At 41.0% G+C, this 21,410-nt stretch overlaps 2 protein-coding genes and 1 long non-coding RNA gene across 3 annotated transcripts; 1 reads left to right on the top strand and 2 right to left on the bottom strand.

Annotated features, from left to right (window-relative positions):
* LOC148715991 (uncharacterized) lies at positions 1 to 2,463 on the top strand. Its single transcript, XR_015995718.1, has 2 exons — positions 1 to 367; positions 1,266 to 2,463. It is a non-coding gene; the product is annotated as an uncharacterized LOC148715991 (long non-coding RNA).
* A 3,176-nt stretch (positions 2,464 to 5,639) lies between these two features.
* Positions 5,640 to 10,350, bottom strand: LOC148715990 (uncharacterized). The gene is made up of 5 exons (XM_088746173.1): positions 9,817 to 10,350; positions 9,186 to 9,719; positions 7,661 to 8,448; positions 7,268 to 7,449; positions 5,640 to 7,133 (listed from the first exon to the last, which is right to left on the bottom strand). The coding sequence occupies exons 1-5, from the start codon at positions 9,942 to 9,944 to the stop codon at positions 6,420 to 6,422; spliced, it is 2,346 nt and encodes a 781-aa protein (XP_088602299.1). The 5' UTR covers positions 9,945 to 10,350; the 3' UTR covers positions 5,640 to 6,419.
* A 4,057-nt stretch (positions 10,351 to 14,407) lies between these two features.
* Positions 14,408 to 21,316, bottom strand: LOC148715989 (uncharacterized). Its single transcript, XM_088746180.1, has 5 exons — positions 20,987 to 21,316; positions 18,788 to 19,082; positions 18,331 to 18,423; positions 17,190 to 17,323; positions 14,408 to 15,591 (listed from the first exon to the last, which is right to left on the bottom strand). Exons 1-5 carry the CDS (start codon positions 21,091 to 21,093, stop codon positions 15,102 to 15,104), a joined length of 1,119 nt encoding a protein of 372 aa, XP_088602306.1. The 5' UTR covers positions 21,094 to 21,316; the 3' UTR covers positions 14,408 to 15,101.
* Between the last annotated feature and the right edge of the window lie 94 nt (positions 21,317 to 21,410).

Below are 21,410 nucleotides of genomic sequence, written 5' to 3'. Positions count from 1 at the left end.
TTGAATTTTTGAGGCCTTGATGCGGCCGCCGCGAGAGGGCTGGGGCTTAGAAAAACTTCCCTCGATAGACTAGAATGAATAATGTATGGCGTGCGGCTGGGAGAATCTGGAGTTTGTGAAAGGCGGTGTTTAGTTATGAGAGAATCATAAAGTTTGATCAGAATTAATAGAGGGAACGGGAAGTGGTTATGAAAGCCGGAGAAGTTCAAAGGATAAGAACAATGGGAGCCCTCTGAGGTTGAAGGTAGAAGTCACATTCAAAACAAGATGGCGCTTGCTATGGGGAGACGATTTGGAAGTTATTTTAGACATTTTAGAAGGTGATGAAAGAGTCAATCAGCAGTTTGTAGCAGCAGTTAAGCAGCATGTAAGTTGCGATTGTGCTAATTTAGGTGTGTAATTTCTTTCTACCGACCCAAAACGTTCGCTCGGTGGTATATTCGGGGCATGGCAAGTTACTGAGTCGAGTCAGCCTTTTAAAAATGTTACAGCCCCAAAAATTGGACTTAGATATACATGTCCTACCTGCAATGACTGATCAGGGTTTTTCTGTAGAAGCTACACTGAATGTCTGGTTTCATATGAGAAGTACTTGCTGGAAACAGCTCACATGGAATTTTATTTATTTATTTATTTATTTATTTATTTATAATAACTTCATTTGCCTAAATAATAAGATAATAATAATAATAATAATAATAATACAGACAGATAACAATAGAAATAACATCGAGATGCAAAAAGGCAAAAAGGGTCAAGCCAGAGAGGAACTCAATTCTCATTGACGGCAGCCCCCAGAATAAAAGCAATATGCAATAAAAATAAAACTAAAATGTAAAGGTAAAAATTATTGAAAAAACAAGTTAATTGATAAATGGATATTGGTGCAATATTATTGATATTATTTAAAAATGTGTTCTTTCAGTTTTTTTTTTAAACTTACTAGCAGAGCTAGAGCTAACTACTATGTCACTTGGCAAGTCATTCCAGATTTTTATATATTTATACCAAAAAGAGTTCTTGAGGATATTTGTTCGAGCATAAGGCGTCCAGATTTTGACATTGTTGGTAGATCTCGTCCGACTATTGGAGAAAGTTAAGTAATTACATATAAGTCTACTCTTGAAAAACCATGAATGAATTTGAATAATTGCACTAAACTAAGAAATTCACGACGCGAGTCGAGTGTTGGCCAGCCAAGATACTTCAAACGTTCACTATAGCAATATGTTGCACGAATCGTAATTTTTCTTTGTTGGTTGTAGGTCCAGCAACATGAAATGATCTGCAAAGACTGTGTGAACGACACAGCAGTCTTCACCAAGGATCCATTCAGCCTTTGAGCGTCAGCATACTTGCTGAAGTTGTGGCTTCGGCAATCAGGAAATTCAATGAAACTGAATTGTTACAAAAAGCTTGAGGGATGAACTAAGCAAGTATTCTTTTCAACAGCCAGAGGAAAGAGGTTTGGAATTCACTGGTATCACATCAATGTGTGATGGGTTTTTTAAAGAATTGAGACCTGGTGAAGTTTTTCAGAAATATCATGCAACAGTCCCGGTGAAGTCTAGGCAGTTCTTCACTGGACTGTCAAGGAATGCTGCCCCATTATGATGGTGGACTAAAGTTGCCGACTGCCTCATTGCATACTACTGTAAGAGAAGCAAGAACTCACTCTGGTGACAATGATCCCACCAGTACAGTACCATCTGAGGGGCAAAAGGGCTGGTCATGTGCTGCACAATTTGTGTGTGTGAGAAATATGCAAGAACCGGTACCGTGGAGAGCCAGCAAGCTATGGCAATACTAAAGGCTGGCAAACTTGACTGTATCAATGATTCAAACAAAGCATGCAAAATCTGATTTCAAGTAATAGAACCGTGGTGGGCTATGGTCAATTACAGAGCCAGCTCCAAGAGTGGTTTCACTAGGAATCGAAACTGTTACGATAACTCTCAAAGCTACTAGTGATAGTGATGGATTGATCATAACTGATCAAGGATGTATTGCATGGCATGACTACTTTGTGTGTGTACGGATATGCTCACAATTCTCCTTCCCAAAGGATGTGAGTGAGAAAAACAAGATCGAAGTGAAGCACACAACAGAGGGGAAGTGTCTTTGCAAGGAAATTAGTCAGAGTTGCTAATCAAATGAACAAGGGAAGCAAAGTTAAAGTTCTCCATTTATATTTCACTTACTTTTGTGAACAACAAATAGCAAAGTTGTTTACAACATTATGAAAAGAAGCTAGTTTCTAATGTTTAGTTCCAAACAATGTGACAATGCCAAATGAAAACTTTCCCATGTGAATGTGGAACTTGGTGTCAATACGATCATAGCTTGTTTGAATGGAATTTGGAGGATTATGGAAAACTACTTATGAATGATTTCATTCTAAAAACGTGTGTTAACCATTGTGTTAATCACTGTTTGATTGTGAAAAAGTGGTCTGTCATTTCATACTGGCATTTGTGGATGGCGTGCCAAAATGTTCTTCTCAATTTCACATTAAAAAAAACAAAAAACACTTCCTATGCTTTCTGTCCTCTTACATTTGTTGTAGGACTGCAGAAGCAAGGCTACAACCTAATTGGCATTGTGTAGTTCCAGAAAATGTCCATACTCCGCTTAAAGAGAGGGTTGAAAATTCTTGGGAATGGGGGGAATCTCAAAGGCCAAAAGCCTCAAGGAAATGTATGAACCTTCATTGCAATTTCCAGAGTGTTGGGAGGGGGTCTTAAGAAAAGTCCCTTCTGTGGGGGGGAGGTATGGATAATATTTATAGAAGTACATAGGGCAAAAAAATTCCAACCTCCCAAACGAGGTCTCTAGTTTTAGTCACACAAACTTGACTTTTTCGTGGACCCTGACAAACCTAGAATTGCCATGAAATTTCTAACGAGCAATCTGACATTCTCTTTCGCTTAAATACGGTAGCATAGCCAGTAAACAGTAAACACTCTCGTGTTTGTGAAATGCGCTGTTTAATTATGAGAGAATGATAAACTTTGAGGATGAGCTAAAAAGTTGAATTTTTGAGAGCTTAATGCAGCCGCCGCGAGAGAGCTGGGCCTTCGAAAAACTGTTCCCTCAATAGTATAGAAAGTGCAGCGCGCGCCTGTCACAGTCTCGTGTTTGTGAAATGCGCTGTTTAATTATGAGAGAATGATAAACTTTGAGGATGAGCTAAAAAGTTGAATTTTTGAGAGCTTAATGCAGGCGCCGCGAGAGAGCTGGGCCTTCGAAAAACTGTTCCCTCAATAGTATAGAAAGTGCAGCGCGCGCCTGTCACACTCTCGTGTTTGTGAAATGCGCTGTTTAATTATGAGAGAATGATAAACTTTGAGGATGAGCTAAAAAGTTGAATTTTTGAGAGCTTAATGCAGCCGCCGCGAGAGAGCTGGGCCTTAGAAAAACTGTTCCCTCAATAGTATAGAAAGTGCAGCGCGCGCCTGTCACACTCTCGTGTTTGTGAAATGCGCTGTTTAATTATGAGAGAATGATAAACTTTGAGGATGAGCTAAAAAGTTGAATTTGTGAGGGCTTGATGCGGCCGCCGCGAGAGGGCTGGGCCTTAGAAAAACTGTTCCCTCGATAGACTAGAATGAATAATGTATGGCGTGCGGCTGGGAGAATCTGGAGTTTGTGAAAGGCGGTGTTTAACTATGAGAGAATCATAAAGTTTGATCAGAGTTAATAGAGGGAACGGGAAGTGGTTATGAAAGCCGGAGAAGTTCAAACGGTAAGAAGAATGGGAGCCCTCTGAGGTTGAAGGTACAAGTCACATTCAAAACAAGATGGCGCTTGCTATGGGGAGACGATTTGGAAGTTATTTTAGACATTTTAGAAGGCGATGAAAGAGTCAATCAGCAGTTTGTAGCAGCAGTTAAGCAGCATGTAAGTTGCGATTGTGTTAATTGAGGTGTCTAATTTCTTTCTACCGACCCAAAACGTTCGCTCGGAGATATATTCGGGGCATGGCAAGTTACTGAGTCGAGTCAGCCTTTTAAAAATGTTACAGCCCCAAAAATTGGACTTAGATATACATGTCCTAGCTGCAATGACTGATCAGGGTTTTTCTGTAGAAGCTACACTGAATGTCTGGTTTAATATGAGAAGTACTTGCTGGAAACAGCTCACATGGAATTTTTTAGCTGGTTGTAGCAATATGTTGCACGAATCGTAATTTTTCTTTGTTTGTTGTAGGTCCAGCGACATGAAATGATCTGCAAAGCATGCAAAATCTGATTTCAAGTAATAGAACCGTGGTGGGCTATGGTCAATTACAGAGCCAGCTCCAAGAGTGGTTTCACTAGGAATTGAAACTGTTACAATAACTCTCAAAGCTACTAGTGATAGTGATGGATTGATCATAACTGATCAAGGATGTATTGCATGGCACGATTACTTTGTGTGTGTACGGATATGCTCACAATTCTCCTTCCCAAAGGATGTGAGTGAGAAAAACAAGATCGAAATGAAGCACACGACAGAGGGGAAGTGTCTTTGCAAGGAAATTAGTCAGAGTTGCTAATGAAATGAACAAGGGAAGCAAAGTGAAAGTTCTCCATTTCTATTTCACTTACTTTTGTGAACAACAAATAGCAAAGTTGTTTACAACATTATTAAAAGAAGCTAGTTTCTAATGTTTAGTTCCAAACAATGTGACAATGCCAAATGAAAACTTTCCCATGTGAATGTGGAACTTGGTGTCAATACGATCATAGCTTGTTTGAATGGAATTTGGAGGATTATGGAAAACTACTTATGAATGATTTCATTCTAAAAGCGTGTGTTAACCATTGTGTTAATCACTGTTTGATTGTGAAAAAGTGGATGGCGTGCCAATGTTCTTCTCAATTTCACATTAAAAAAAAAAAAAAAAACACACTTCCTATGCTTTCTGTCCTCTTACATTTGTTGTAGGACTGCAGAAGCAAGGCTACAACCCAATTGGCATTGTGTAGTTCCAGAAAATGTCCATACTCCGCTTAAAGAGAGGGTTGAAAATTCTTGGGAATGGGGGGAATCTCAAAGGCCAAAAGCCTCAAGGAAATGTATGAACCTTCATTGCAATTTCCAGAGTGTTGGGAGGGGGTCTTAAGAAAAGTCCCTTCTGTGGGGGGGAGGTATGGATAATATTTATAGAAGTACATAGGGCAAAAAAATTCCAACCTCCCAAACGAGCTCTCTAGTTTTAGTCACACAAACTTGACTTTTTCGTGGACCCTGACAAACCTAGAATTGCCATGAAATTTCTAACGAGCAATCTGACATTCTCTTTCGCTTAAATACGGTAGCATAGCCAGGATATTTAGAAATTCCTGTAAAGAGTCGTGCTACTACACAGCATTTTTACAGTTTGACTTTTTTTGGGCATGGCCACTTGGCATCGGTAAGCTGTTCCCAAGATTTCTTCCCATCTTTCCTTCCTTTGGTATTGCCACTCTGACATGAAATGGATCTCTCCATTCTAATGGTGTTACTATTGTAACCAAACTGATGAAGAACTGAAACCTGTAACAAAATGTTGATGATTGATATGGATGATTTAATAACATACGACTTGGAATCATTTGAGTAAGGAGATATTTAGATTTAATGTTTGAGTTTGGATTTTCTGATTTCAGTATGACTCTTTTTCATAGATTTGAATGCAATTGCGCTCTGCAATTTTCCAAAAATAATATGTCCAAATCTATTTGCGAAAAAAAAAAAAAAAAAAAAAATAGAAGAGAAGAAAACACCTGTAGATATCAAAAACCCAACCCTTAGAGCAACAATTTAAGATACACACACACACACACACAGTGGTTGTTTTCGTTGTAAAACAAGATTTAATGGAGTGGCTTCAGTTTACAAGCGTCCTCCTGAAATAAAACTAGTAGTAGTAGTAGTAGAATCTTTATTTATACACGATAACAATTCAAGGTAAAAAGCTTGTGGGCTCGTGTACTTAACAAAATAGTATCTAGCCAACTTATGATTATACTGAGACACATTTCAAACTAAATAAGAAGCTACACTACAATAAAACATTCAATTTCCTCTCAAACTTAAAAGTACTTGTAATCAGTTGATCTATTCCTAGCCGTCGAACCTGATGAACTGGTAAAAAGTAAAGCTTGTGAAGTGATTGTTTCTCCTGAGATTCTTAAGGGCGAAACTACCTACATTTTTGACAAGATGGTTAACATAGCTAACATAGTACCGAACCTCTATATGCTAAAGAGTCCTAGACCGGCGATCGGTCGCGCCGGTGAGTGACGAACAGAACATGACAGCGAGAACGAGGAAGGAAGGAAGGAAGGAAGGAAGAAAAACAAACTAACCCTAACACAATTGAAAAATCTGAACGCGTGCAAAGTCCAAGTCATTCGCAGGCGCAGTCACTGCCATTTAGAATAGGACACTTTTCAGGTTTGGAGAGAGGGGGTCAGAAAGTCCTTCCAGGAAGAATCGTCGGGCAACCTCTTACGGATGGCTTCCAGAGCCAGCAGTTTGGCCTGTCGACCGCGTTGGGCGATGACCGTGTTTGCTACCCTCCGCAGCTGTTCCCAGAAGGCCGCTCGACCACTGGACAATTGAACGCAGAGCAGCTGGGGCACCAGCAGGGCTAGCTCCCCGATGCGTCGGATGCACTGCAACCTATTTCTTTCCACTTCTAAAAGGGAGCACAGCAAGGCCTTTACAGACTGCTTCCTCGTAGTTTTCTGGCCGGGGGGCAATGACTTGGGGACTGCCAGCTCGTAGAGTTGGTGGACGGCCACCGCACTGGCCAGCAGTCGGCTGAAGAGGGCGCCCTTGCTAGTGGAGCTCCTAGCGAGGAGATGGCAGAGATCCAGGTGGCGAGCAAACACCCTGCAGACGGGACATGGTGGTTGTCGCCGACAGGGGTCTGCTGGCTCCATCTGCGGCCAAAATCGACCGGCCTTCAGGGCACAGCTCTCCTCTGGGCAGTCACAGGCAGCGGCGCAAATGACAAAGAGGCTTGCCATCTTCTCGGCCACCATTTGACGGTGCGCGTCTGCGACTCGCTGGCTGGTGGCCTCTTGCACTGCCTCCGGATCTTCTTTCCAAGCGCGTCCTCCTGCATTTGCCGCTGTGCTGGCCATGGCAGTTTGTAGTTCCTGTTGGGACAGACAACAAGAAGGGGAAACAAGATTGACGATATACATCACCAGTGCGCCAGGAGGCACCACACAAATGATCCAACAGGGTTTAACAGTGATGATCTGATCGGTGATCACGAATGTAAGTTTACCTCTTGGCGAAGTGGCTGGTGGTCTCTGAAGAAGTTTGACACGGCCTGCCACGTTTCCTCGTCGGGGAAATCCTCCATTCGGAGACCCGGCACCGACGAGTGCCTCAGGCCCCAGCGATCCTCTGCCTCTGCTTGCGCTGTCTGCCCTTCGCCTTGGCCTGTGGTCGTCGCTCCTGCTCCAGCTGTCATTTAAAAAGTGAAAAAAAATAAATAAATAAATAATAATAATAAAATAAAATCAAATAAATAAATAGATAAATAGATAAATAGATAAATAAATTAATAAATAAATAATGTGAACAGAAAAAAAACCAAAAAAAAACCGAACAAAACAGACAATCAAACAAAAGGCAGCAGTTGGTTAACGCGGTTGCTTTTCAGCCTTATCATTACCTGGTTGTCCGCCCTCAGGCAGCGCCCTTTCTTCCGTGCGCGTCGCCTTGGTTCTAGCAGCGCCTACAGAGGAAGCCCTTCTCTTCTTTCTTCTGGCAAGGCCGGCGACAGCCGTGGAGGTGGTGGCTTCTGCTGCCCTTTCGGCCCCACCGCCGTCCCCTTCGGACGAGGAGTCACTCTGCTGCCCAGGTTGGCTAGCTAGCCGCGCGAGCAGATCGCAGAGCAGTCTGTCCGTCTCTCGGGAGGACTGGCGTTGCGCAGTGCCGTCGCTGGACGACTTGCCGATTTCCCGCATGACGCTTTGCGGACACTCTATCAGGGGTTCGTCGGCGTCGTCGTCTTCCTCGTTGCTAGGGCTGGATCCCTCCGCGGCTGACGACTCGTCGCCCTCTCTCCAAGCTGGGTTCAGGTTGGAGTGAAGCGTTTCTAAGGTCTCCGGCGATAGGGCTTCAAAGGTGCCGAAGCTCACGCCGTACTCCACCATGGCGGACGCAAGGTACTGCGGACAGAATGTTCCGCTCTGATATCTGATGGCCGCGTACCTGAGGTTTAGGAGTCGCGCCCTGCTGAGACCTGAGCCCGCGGTGGTTGCCCGACTTACCAAGCAGGCCACGTCGCACACAGCCAGTCGCCTCAACGTCAAATTACTGGCTTTCGCCGACACTGTTATGTTGCCCGGTAGAAAACCCCCGTGGTCTTGCGTAACGAGCTTCCTGGGAAAGCCGTGCGTGTATTCTGGGCTGGCCAGGGACCAGGGAGGTGCATTCCAGACCATGATATTTCCAAACCTACATGGAGACGAAGGATTACCAAAGAAGAATTGAGGAAAGAAATGGATTGATTCATTTACTTAAGTATTTCTACAAAGTACACGAAAAACAGAGACACAAAACTGAAAGAGAAACCGAAAAAAAAAAAAAAAAAAAAAACTGAAACAAAAAACTAAGCATCCTATTGCCCCTCCATTCCCTAGATCTAATACGCTCACGCAAAAAGGAGGCAAAAACTAGAATCTAAGAGCTACAAACCGAGTGGGTTTGTAGCTCCGACGACATTTAGGACAGATTATTTTAAAAGTGCGATAATGTTCGCCATCAAAGACATGTAAGAGTCTTTTAAAGTCAAAATCCTGAAGCTCGCCCCTAAAAGAGCCAAGGGGCTCTGACTGCCTAGCATCAACTGGAATATGTTTCATATGTTTGTTGTTAACTGGAATATTGTTCCACAAAAGGAATCATTCTAATCGAGTCAAAGTCTCTGCAAGTAGATGCTTTGCTCATATTTGGTTTAATTCAGGGGAAAAGCTGAGCATCCTTCCTAGGCGAGTCTGACTGGCCGGTAACAGGTGATAAAAAATGATCCAAAGGTCCGGCGGGCTAGATCTATCTGTCCACGAAGTCATTTAAAGAAGAGAAAAAAATAGGAGATCTAAATACTCCGACCATTAGCCAAGGGGTAAGAGTTTAAGCCTAACGCGGAAATCAAATCCAATCATATGAAAATGAAAAAAAAACCAGCGACCTACCTGTCCAAGCGAACCAGGTTTAAATTGCTGTCTAAAGGCGCTTGTCTGCTAGTTAGGGCTTCGGTCAACTTTGCCCCGTCACGTCGGAAAAGTTCCCACTTGTTCAGGTCTCTGAGTAGATGTTTGCGACGGGGAGACTTCTGGGTTGGATCAGACGGAGAGGGCAAAGGAAGCGTGTCTTTCCACCCAATCTCTAGGCTGCGTGTGCAGTAACTTATTGCGCTGGCTGCGTCTTCGAAGGTAAGTGCGTTGGAGACCCTCTCCTCATCAGAGTCGCGAGGCACTATGTGTCTTGGCAGCGTCAGACTGTCCAGCAAGAACAAATCAAAGTTGAAGGCTAGAGGCCTGTCCGGGGATTCTGCGAATGCCAAGGGAAAGTATGGCTGTACAGTCTCCGCGTCCCTTTGGACGGAAAGTGCCTCCTGTTTTCGGTAAAAGGACTGACTGCTCTCCTCTACAAGTTCCTCTTCTGGCACTAAAAATGTCCTGTCCCCGGGCGTCTGCACGTCTTCCTCATCATCGTGGTCGTCAGCTCTGTCGGCGCAAAAACCTCCTATTAGACCATTACCCTACGGCTACCAAAAGAGAAAAGGGAAAAAAATGGGCCAAGTAGAGGAGCGATTTGACCCACCTCCTACCACCTTCTGCTGCAGCCTCTGTGTCAAGCAACTGTCTGAAAATCCAAGACAGACACACTTTTTGTTTGTTGTTTTTTGTTTTACACAAGTAACAATGGGAATAGATACAGATTGTGGCCATTTCCAGAACGTACCGAGTGCGCGCGACAAAATTGTACACCAAAGATATATCGCAGATCCTGGGTTACTAAAAACAAACAGAAAACATGAGGATCCTACCTTGCTCCAGCGCCACTGGTTTTTCGACTTCTCTGGTTTTTCCTACACAGAACAAGATACGCGATCGTGTTAAGTTGTCTAGGCTCGTTCCAAATGCATTTGAAATCACGGTGAAATGAACTAGCTACGCCTGCTGCCCCAAGAAGTGAAACCATAGGTTAAGAAGGCATAATCGGCGGTTTGACCAGAATATCCGAGTTCACGTCGAATGCCTTACAAAAGTCAAGTAAGCTATCTTTCTCAAAAGTTTCAGCGTAATAGTGGAATTCTCTCTGAACTCTGTCATGAAAACAGAGAACAGATTTCACGGCTTTACCCTGGTTCCACGTGTCATCATCATTTAGTTGATATCATTTACCTTCTTGGTGGACTCTTGTCGTCTCTGCCACTACCGTCGTCACTCTCTTGCGAGGATCTACGAGAATAATGAGAATCATAATAATAATAATCATAATAATAATAATAATAATAATAATAATAATAATAATAATAACAATAATAGGACTCTAGATTTGCCATTCACCTTTCTCTTTTCTGTATAGTTTTAGATATGCTTTTACTTATCAGATTATTAGACTTTGAATCTGTTCAGATTTGACTCCGTTATCTATAGTTTTCCAGACGCTTTGAAAGAAAAAAAAAAAAAAAGGTGCAGATGTGAGCCGAAAGTGAGTTCTTTTTCATCGTTTTATTCGCTGTTAATATTTTGTATTGCAGAAGATTTGATGGAAACTATTGCTATATGATAGTAAGGGAAATAATAAGGAATCATAGTAAGGCATAATGATAAGGAATAACAGCAAGGCAATGAGAAAGCTATTTCTGGGAATCATAGCTAAAGCCAGGAATACTGAGCCAAGAAGTGTTCAGCATTATTATCATAGCTATCATTATTATGAACCGAGGTGTGTATGCACTCGCTTTTCTTAAATTTTTATCAGACATTTCAATGTATTTTTCGATTTTTAAGCATTTTATCGGAATAATAATAGTTATAAAACAAAAACAAGACAAAACAAAACGGAAACAAAACAAAAGAAAAACCAACAGTTTTTTCGCCCAATGTAAAAGCAAAATAATTATAGTGATCGCTTGAGGCTTTCAGTCGGAATTCGCCAAGTAAATATTTGGCTGTTAGATTCGCTCCGACGAACGAAGGGCTAACGCTCGAAAGGTCAGCTTTTATAATCGTAACGGTGGCCAATTTACCATTTCAACTTTGTTGATATGTTCAAATTATTTCCTTACCCCCACCGACGCAGCCCCAAACATTTTCTTTAGAAACTATCGGCCTTTATTCATTTGGCTGTTAGGTTTGAGACGAGTTTTTCGAAGTGTGTCACCAGATAGCCATTTTATAGTATGGCCACGATCGCATCTTTCGATGGTGAACTAGCTAGAAAACCAAAATAATATTTAGAGTCGCTTGACCTTGCTAAAGAAACATTTAATACTCTCAAGAGGCTTGAAAGATCGAAGCTTTCAGTGAAAATTCGGTGAGATTTTCTGACTGCCGGGCATTTAGTCTATTTAAGACCATTCCCGGCTGCCGGGCATATGTATATAGCCACAGCGAGTTCCGAGTGGAAACAAACAAACAATTCCTCTTGGAAGTGTTACAAGATGCTACAGCGATTTCTACTATTGAAAACAATACTAAATAATGCTTCCCCTACCGAAATAATTCCTGCGAATCTCGTTCCTCTGCTTGACTCGAACTCTTGGATGAAAAATAATCGGAGATCGCTGCTTTCCGGCTCATTTTTAGAGGTTCTCGCTGCGGCTTCAAGTACGTTTCTTTAATATGTATTTATTTTTATTTTGCCAGGGGACACTTATATATAACGGGGGCACCTTACGTCAAATTTCCCAAAATAGATCTTGCCTTACTTTGTTTACCTATTGACGTCAATTTTCTCCAAATAGACGTCCCAAAAAAGCCTCTTGACGTCATTCGAGGATTTTCCCCACGTAGCTATTTTGGTGTTTTGGCCGAGCGAACACTGGAACTTGCCTCGACGGGGCAAGTTCCAGTGCTCCGGCGGCTGCCTGTGCATTCTCGGTGCTCGAATGACTTGGACGGTCGAACTAAATAATAATTGAACAATATGGTATTAAACCGACAATTTCTTTTGATCGATCCAGCCCAAAAGAGTCTCCCTTTGTTTACAGAGCCCTCCTACGCAGCCCCTAGGCCGAGATGATGAACGAAAGCTTCGATTGGACGGCAGATGGCCAAAGCAGTTTCCCATTACCCTTCGAGATCATACGTCAAAATCTAACCAAAATACCTGCAAAAATAAGCACTTTTCCGCGAAGAGAAAGCAAGAATATTTTACCGACAAAAGAAATTCCTGTAAAGAGTGTACAAATCAAATTGAGACGACAAGTGACTTCCTTCAAGCATCTAAAGAGTGTACAGATCCGAAATGAAGCTGACAATTCACTTCTTTCTTCAAGCAAAGAGTCCTTGAGATGAGCCTTTTTTTCTTTTCGTTTCGTTCAGTTTCTCTACAAAACAATGCTTCCTTTTTCGGTCAATGAGCAAAATCGCCAAGCTGATCAAATGAAATTTCTCACAATCTACTACTACCTAAGGCTTTTCTCAATGTCTTGGCACATACCAGTCGTGGGTAATTGAAGTACTGGGCTAGCATGAAAAGTCCAGCTTATTATATGAGTCAGGTCAGGTCAGATCAGAACGACCATTTTAATACATGCTGTTCTTTGTAAATGATGACATCTTCATGTAAGAGAGTTGGTTCTAAGAGAGAGCGGTTGTGATTTCTTTTGAAAGAAGGCAAAGATTCCAAACGACAACCCTTTGAGCCCCCCCCCCCCCCCCCCATACCCACTTACAAATTCTCCCTAGTGATCTTTCCATTACCTTCTTCACAGAATTTGATACAATACCCAAACACTTTTCCTGAGCTGATCACTTTAGGAAATCTCATAACTTTCTCTTCTCATCTAGTGATATTGTGGGGGGAAGACTGACTGTGATCACTTTTGTGACTTCAAAAGGGTTGTAAAACCCAGATAAAACAGCACAAAACCAACCCCAGGCCTGAAAAGTGCAATTTATCATCTCAGTCAGGTCAGAGGGAATTGAAGCCTTTGCATCTATTTAAGGGAACTCATGTCCTATTGTTTATGTACAAGTACTTTGTACAGATCTTTGAAGGAAACGAGGAAGGCAGTTATTTTATTCAGTCTCTTCTTTCTTGGCTGGTTTTAATCGGGGTAGGGTTTTCTGCCTGAACCATTTGAATGGATGCTGTCCTTTGTAAATGATGACATCTTCATGGAAGAGAGAGTTGGTTTAAGAGAGTGGTTGAAATCTCATAACTTGTTCTTCTGATGATCCATTCATAGGGGAGAGAACTGATTTTGATCACCCCCACAAGTGCAATATCAATTGAGAAAACTGCTAGAGGTCTAAGTCCACCAAACTGCTCTTTTTTTAAGTTTCTCATGCCCCATTTTCCCAAAGCACATTAATGTAGACATGCTTAGAAAGGTCTCTGCAAGAGGAACACTTTGATATGTATAAAACTCTTTAACTCCTTCATGGGCATGCTCAGCGGAAGAGGTCGAAAACGAGGGGAGGTCCACCAAAGTGGTTTTCCTTAAGTTTGTCAAGCTTCATCTCACCAAACCACACTAAAGTAGTCCTGGTTGGGAAGATCTCTGCCAGAGGAACACTTTCATATGTATAAAACTCAATAGGTTAAGAAACCCCTTAAGGTACAGCAGTTAGTTAGGGTTGCAATCTAGGGTTAGGGTTGCAATCTAGGGCTAGGGGTTAGGGTTGCAATCTAGGACTAGGGGTTAGGGTTAGCATCTTCACGTCTAGGGGAATCGCCCTAGAATTAACTCAGTCCTGCCCAAATCTGGCATGAAACTTCCCAAGGCTGGAGGGTTAGCTAGCCTGTAATGTGCATTCGAGCATATGCACATGCAATTTGGAATATGCAGGTCCTGCGCTTTTCCTGAGGTGATCATTTCATGAAATCTCATAACTTTTTGCATCTCATGTAGGGATTATTGATCACTTTTGTGACTCGAAAGGGTTGAAGAAACCCCGAAACAGAAGAGCACGAAAGCAAGCAAAAGAATACCTATCCCCCTCTCCCTATCACAATCATATATGGATAGACCAGCCAACTTCACAGTGACCATCGGTCCCCTGCACCTCCAGTCAAATAGCTATGGTGCTCCATGTAAGGGAATCCAAGATCTTTCTCAGTGGGACTTGATAAATCCAGCACTTCTCAGACCCCCTCACATGGGACAAAGAAGCTATTGTTTTGAAAGCTGTCAGCATTTTGGCATTTCTTTAAAATCAAGCAAACCAATACCAGCTGAGAATATGTAAACACATCGATTTATTTCCTCACAAGACACAACACAATCACTTCAACAACTCACACGTGACAAATGCTATATTCCTTCGCAAACGCTGCCGACGCCACCACTTTGGTTTTTCCAAGGGAAACTGTTCATAGAAAGCGATTTTTAAAAGTGAACCGTCTACGAGACAAGCACAAGACTGAATAAATGTCTCTGCAGCCTTGGAGCCAAGTATGAAATACTGGGGTCCCACTCAATTCAAATTGCATACACGTGTGTATGTTGCAGGTCAAAATTCAATTTTCAATTCAGACTCAATTTTTTTTCTTCTTTTTTTTTTCAACTTCCAAAGATATTTTTTGGCGATACAAAATGCCCTTCTTAAAATCCAATCAAATGGCCTGTGAGAACAGCGTGCATGTTGCAGGTCAACATTGCATCGGAGTGAATTTTTTTTTTTTTGTCCAGACCTGGGTTGATTCTCAATTTCATTTGTCTCCTAGCCCTAATTATTCGAGAGGAAAATCGAGAATCAACCCAACTTGAAAAAAATTCAAATTGTGACCCATAACACACATCATAACCATCACGTCAACAAAACGGCAACACTTTAAAATGGCATGAGATGGATGATCAAGTAACAAAATCAATGTTTGTAGCAATGACACGAAAAAGAGTTGTAGTTCTTCAGTGGACTGAAGATATCCTAATCTGCAAAGACGACCTTGTGTATTTGACGGGGGGAAGTGCACAGTTGATACAACCCCGGTCGATTCTTTGGCGCTTTCACAGTAACAGGCACTAGGCTGTCAACACTCTCCCTCCACTGTCCACTGCCGTGTTGCAGTCTGTAAAAGTTCTTTGAAACATTCTTGTACCAGAGAAGAGAAACCTCACCTTCTTGACCAAGGGAATGGATCTGTCCTATCAAAACCTTTGGGCAGTTAAGCCGGCTATCCTCTTCCACCACTGCCACAAAGTCACCGGGTTTGAAAGGGCAGTCATCGGAACTCTGCGGTTGTGCTTGGCCACCGTCGGATCCCTCGTCCAGACGGTCCTCGGCGTAGTCTCTGGCCAGGTCGACAGCAAGCCTCTTTCGGTCATTGGCGGTGCGGCGGTCGTATGTCCGCTGAGCCTGTTGCCGTGAATGTCTGAGCGCGGCCGCCAATGACGCCTTCAGGGCATCTGTGCAGTCCCTGTGAAATGGAAATCTGGTTTTAGAGATGGCTACATTGACAACACTGAATTTAGTGGGTACTGGTCCAAGTGTAAGTTGCATGTTTAAGTTGAGTTTTCATCTTAAGTGTTTGTTTTGTTTTGGTTGCCTGTGGAATGAATGGCCTTAGTACAAGAGAAAATTATAAATTAAATTACAATATTAAGGTCGGGACACGCACAGAGTTAAACTAGAAATAATTAAGACTAAAGGAAATTTGCAAGTCATGAAAAAAAAATAAAAAAATAAATAAAAAATAAATAAATAAACAAATATATATATATATATATTGAGGGCCTCCCACAATATCTACTTCGCTCTACTTCTATGTATTGAGCACTGTTCTACGAAAATCAAGTCACACTAAATACATATATATATATATATATATATATATATATATATATATATATTGAGGGCCTCCCACAATATATACTTCGCTCTACTTCTATGTATCGAGCACTGTTCTACGAAAATCAAGTCACACTAAATACATATATATATATATATATATATATATATGTATAAATTATAAAAGAGCCTAGAGCAACAAATAAATCACAGTAATAGCTATGAAGAAACTGATTACTCTGGTCAAAGCAGAAGACCAGGGTGACATTAATATTGGCACAGTAATTCATTTTTAATTTCTTTTTTTTTTTAAATTTACTGAAAGGGGTTGACTTTATATCTTGGCCAAGAGAGTTCCAGACCTTTGGTCCTTTAAAGCGAATATGAAAAATACCATAGTTTGTGCTAGCTCGAGGCAGGTAATAAGATTGATTTGCTGCACTTCGTGTATTGTAGTTGTGGATACTAAGTACTGAATTAAAGAAGCCATCGAGATAAAAACTCCAATTTTCTTAACAATATCTCATGACTGATGGTATCAAACGCCTTACTGACATCTAAGAATATACCGCAAGAAAAATGCCTGTCAATTGCCCATCAATTGCCCTTTGAAATCTATCAACAACACCAAGTGTAGTGTGATGAGTGGACTGCTAAGCCCTAAAACCAAGTTCATTTTCAAAGAACACTTTTTTTTCCTTTTCAAGGAAATCAACTAATCTATTGCATGCAAGTTTTTCAAGGAATTTATTAAAAACAGACATCAAGCAGATTGGTTGATAATTGGATAGACAAGTGTGGGATCCCTTTTTATAGACTGGAATCACATTTGCTAATTTTAAATTGGCCGGCATTACAACCGGTCTCAAAGGAGGTATTGAACAAGATTTGGTCTTGAAATATCTTTTATAAAATTGACTTTTTTTACTGGAATGGATATTTTGAAATCCTTGGGTTATCCATGGCTTTGACTGAAATTTTAATTCTTTCTTAGGTAAGGTAAGGTCAAGACTTTATCTAACGAGGGTTAACACGAAATAGCCGAGGCTAATAAACTTGCGGCCCTCTAGATAATAAATAATGAGTTCTTAAAGAATTGTTAAATGAAATTGTATGTTTATGTTCTGAGGGCCAAAAGTTGAGGCTATCTGCTGTTGCGATCATTAAATAAAGGCATGACTTATTTGCTGAATTGTATAGTAGTAAAAAAAAAAAATGGCCACTTACTCTCTACCATATGACCAGGTAATGAATGCAGATCGAAGCATGTTGATTGTCACCGATTTTCCAGTGAGGCTGCGAAACAAACTTTTCATGTGCGCAGAGAATGCGGGTCCTGAAAAGCTTTCACCCTTCCTGTTCTACAAGGTGCAAGTAAAAAGAAAACATTCATGAATGGACAATGAACAGAAATGAACTATAACCAGTTTTAATTCACAATAATAATTATAGTAATAGTAATAATAATAATAATAATAATAACAATAATAATAATAACCAGTTCTACCATTTTTTAAGACAAATGTTTGCAATTTTCAAACCACACCTCCCCAGTGGGCAAATCACTCGATCTTTTCCTCAAGACTGAAAATGACATTGAACTTGTAAAAAAAAAAAACAAAAAAACAGTACTGTATGTAGTGGTCAAGCTTTTGCTTTTCTGAGACCCCCTCATGCTGTCCATACCACCATCAGGTTGACACACTGAGTAGAATTAATTTCCAATCCCAGGCACCCCTATGAGGGTGGTTAAGAAATCCCAAGGACCCCTACGAGGGTGCTTAAGAAATCCCATGGACCCCTATGAGGGTGGTTAAGAAATCCCATTGACCCCTATGAGGGTGCTAACCTAGGTCTCTGCAGGTGAATCAAGAAAATGTAGTGCTAGGGTTTAGGGTTAGGTTTCAAGGGTAAGACATTTGAGAGATTCACCCTTTGAAAGGGTAAGACATTTGAAAGATTCACCCTTAGAAGGGGGAGACATTTGATAGACTCACCCTTTGAAGGGTGAGACATTTGAAATATTCACCCATTTGAAGGGTAAGACATTTGAAAGATTCACCCTTACAAGGGTAAGCAATTTGAAAGATTCACCCTTAGAAGCGTGAGACATTTGAAAAATTCACCCTTTGAAGGGTTAGCAATTTGAAAGATTCTGAAAGATTCCCTCTTTGACGAGTGAGCAATTTGAAAGATTTAACCGGGTTTCTGAAAGATTCCCTCTTTGAAGAGTGAGCAATTTGAAAGATTTAACCGGCTTTTAGGAGTTTAGGGCTAGGGTGGCATGCTATTTTCCAGTTGAAGGTGATGAGTTGAAGGGTTCTCATGAATATTGTCCAGTTTCGGGGGATAAGTTGAATCTACTTACCAAAAGCAAAAAGTTCCCACTTTCCTCCTTTGTAAGGCGTGGACGAAACTCCTTGATGTAATTTGCAAGAACTTTGTACAGCTCGTGGCCAGGCTAAAAAAAGAAGGACAGATCCTTTTTCAGTTGACTTCCCCTTTTTTAGAAAGCGATGGGAAAATTCTTCGCACAGTAATGAGTATGGTGTCTTTGTTCATGTGAAATCGGCAAAATCTACAATGATCCTTCATAATCGTAAGAAAATAAATAAATAACTAGCTACCCAATTCCCTTGCCGGCTGCAACTTGGCAAATGTTAACAACACATGCTGTCCATTTCTTTTTTCCCTTGAGCTGGCATAAAAACTATATGTTTGGAAAGCACATTGTTTGCAAAGACTTTGCAACTGGTACAAATGTTCTTTTCATCAGCGCCACAAGAGCGTTTCGGGCTTTCTTAAAAACTGAGTCCTTATCTCACCTGCAGAGTTAGCTCATCCCGTCCACAGGAGCTTTTGGTTTTGTAATCATTAAAGTGGAGCACAATGGAATCTTCCCTCATCACCAGCAGATTTTGTTCCTTCCGCTGTCGTGCCTCCAAGCTGTCTGGCTCTGTGACAATTCGAAGAGTTCGCATCTCAAGACCCCGGGATGGTGGAATGAAAACATACAGGCTTAAAAGGACCAAGTTGCAGCTTTCCCTGGCTTTCATGTTGACCTCCCAGCTCAATTGAAAGCGTTCGCGTTGGAGTGAGACGGCAGCCACAACCTCGTCCCTAAAAGATTGAACGACGAGGCTGACTTAGAATCGACAAAGAAAGTCCACATAATTGATAGAAAAGTCAAAAATGTTTTTCGTCCTTGTACCTATAGACACCATTCCTCTACCCCTAAGGTTCAGAGAACATCTCGAGTCAACTTTATCTCGGCTAACTAGGGTAAATAAGTCCCTCTTCATTATGGGTGATTTTCATATAAACTTATTCAATTGTGAAAGTCATCCTGAGTCCAATGATTTCTTGCTAATGCTAAACTCCTTTTCTCTTGTACCTTGCATCTCACAATCAACACGTATTACTTAAAGATCAGCAACCTTCATTGATAATATATTTGCAAATAGTCATGCTATGAATGCCATCAGTGGTAATCTAGTCTCTAATCATCTTCCTCAATTCCTGATCGTACACAATCTCAGACTGAATTATTTCAATCACAATTTCATATTTTCCTTGGACTTAAAACTAGGAAGACTGGTAGAATCTCATTCAGTGACAGGACAACATCTGTCATTACTGATGGACTAAAGAATGAAGACTGTAGTGAGATATCTGATTTCACCAATGAACTTTAAGTCAAGTATACAGATAAATGCAAGGTTCTGAAAGCTGAATGCAATCTTGACACATTTTGAACATGAATCAACTAATATAAGGACTCAAGCAAAGACTAAACAATTGGATTGAGATAAGTACACATGAAGCATATTATTCTTGAACTCAAACTGTAAGACATGCAATAATAGGTCAAATGTGACATACCAAATCCTCAGTAGAATAGGTCACTACCTTGAGGTTACATGTACTGGAGTTACTTTTTCTGTGACCAAGAGGTTCTGAGCTAGTAAGTGCTGGTCTGGACACTCTGAACTACTGAGTTAAACTAACTAACTGTACTTCTTTTATAAGGAATCGAGCAATAGCAGGAAATTCTCTAGAATTTTGGAAGTTAGGTGTGATCATTCTAAAGGAAATTTATGATGCAAATCCTGTGTGTATGATAATTTGGTTATCATAGGAAATAGTTTCTGAAGATGTAATTCTAAAATTCTAACAAAAAATATTGCAATGTCATGCACAATTGTTAGCCTGCTCACATGTAGACTATATAAAGTTTTAAACTATTATAAAAATGACTTTTCCAAACTCGGTGAAGAGAAATTTATCAATGACTTAATTTTCACGTCTAGATCTGGAATAACATCTCAAGTGATCGTTATAGATGCCAACACTAGATTCAATATTTTGCTATGATCAGATATCTCAACTTGTAAATTATCATGCACCGTGTCGAAAGCTCTCCAAACGCAAAATCAAGTGGTCTACCAAGCCCGGTATCACTAAATGCATTCTTGCCAAAATACAATACAGAGATAAGCTCTATTCCCAGATCCATAGGTGTCCACATTCAAATCCTAATCTGATGTATCTTCGTAAGAACTTCAGGAATAGTGTTGTCAAAGAAAAAAATTATAGCTAGCAAATCCGATGATTTTAAAAATGACTTTTTGTGTAATAAGATGAATATGAGAAAAACATGGTCTGGAATTAGATATCAATCATCAACATTGGTAAAGTAAAAGCTGATTACATTTCCCAGTATTCTTGAAAGTGGTAAAACTGTTGACAATCCCTGTGCTAATGCTAACATCTTTAATACTTTCTCTGTGGGAATGTAGCTAGAAAACACTGACAAAGACATTCCATGTGGGAACTGCTCTCCAACTGCTTTTCTGAAGGGCAATTTTCCTGATTCCCCTGTTACTTCAGTTCAAGTTGATTGATACATATCTCAAATGGACAATAACAAATCCATTGGTCCCTACAGTATACCAGTATCATTGCTAAAATTATTAATTTGCCAGTTTACAGGTACTGGCTCAAAAGAACAAAAGAGAACTCACCAGGGTAGCCAGCGATTTAGGGCTTCGAACTCTTCTCGCGACGAAGGCCGTTCTCTGTCGCCTTGCTTTTGAAATATCGTTGCCTGTGCTCTCAACTGACGAATCATTTGTACATCCTTGAAACCAGGACCGTGTTCCTTATGCAGAAACTTCACCGCATAAAGCAGTGAGCTCACGTGGTTTGAAATTGTCGCCGAACTGCATTGCCTCTCGTCCTAGCAACAACATTTGAGTAAATCCAGGTCACGTACAACCAAAAAACAAGTGAGAGAAATTGGCAGAGCTGAGCTGACCGGCGAAGTAGTTCCGGCAGCCATTTTGATTCAAGAGACAAGCATTATGGTCAGCGGTCTAAGGGCGTCATGTCATATTTGTCAAGGTGTCCTTTTTGTCTCAAGCAAGCACGTGCCTCGCCGCGCGAAAC

This window comes from Stylophora pistillata, unplaced genomic scaffold (assembly GCF_964205215.1).
Source record: "Stylophora pistillata unplaced genomic scaffold, jaStyPist1.2 SCAFFOLD_51, whole genome shotgun sequence".
Taxonomy (NCBI): domain Eukaryota; kingdom Metazoa; phylum Cnidaria; class Anthozoa; order Scleractinia; family Pocilloporidae; genus Stylophora; species Stylophora pistillata.
The sequence above is the reverse complement of the archived record's forward strand: the minus strand, read 5'-3'. Positions and strand labels throughout refer to the sequence as shown.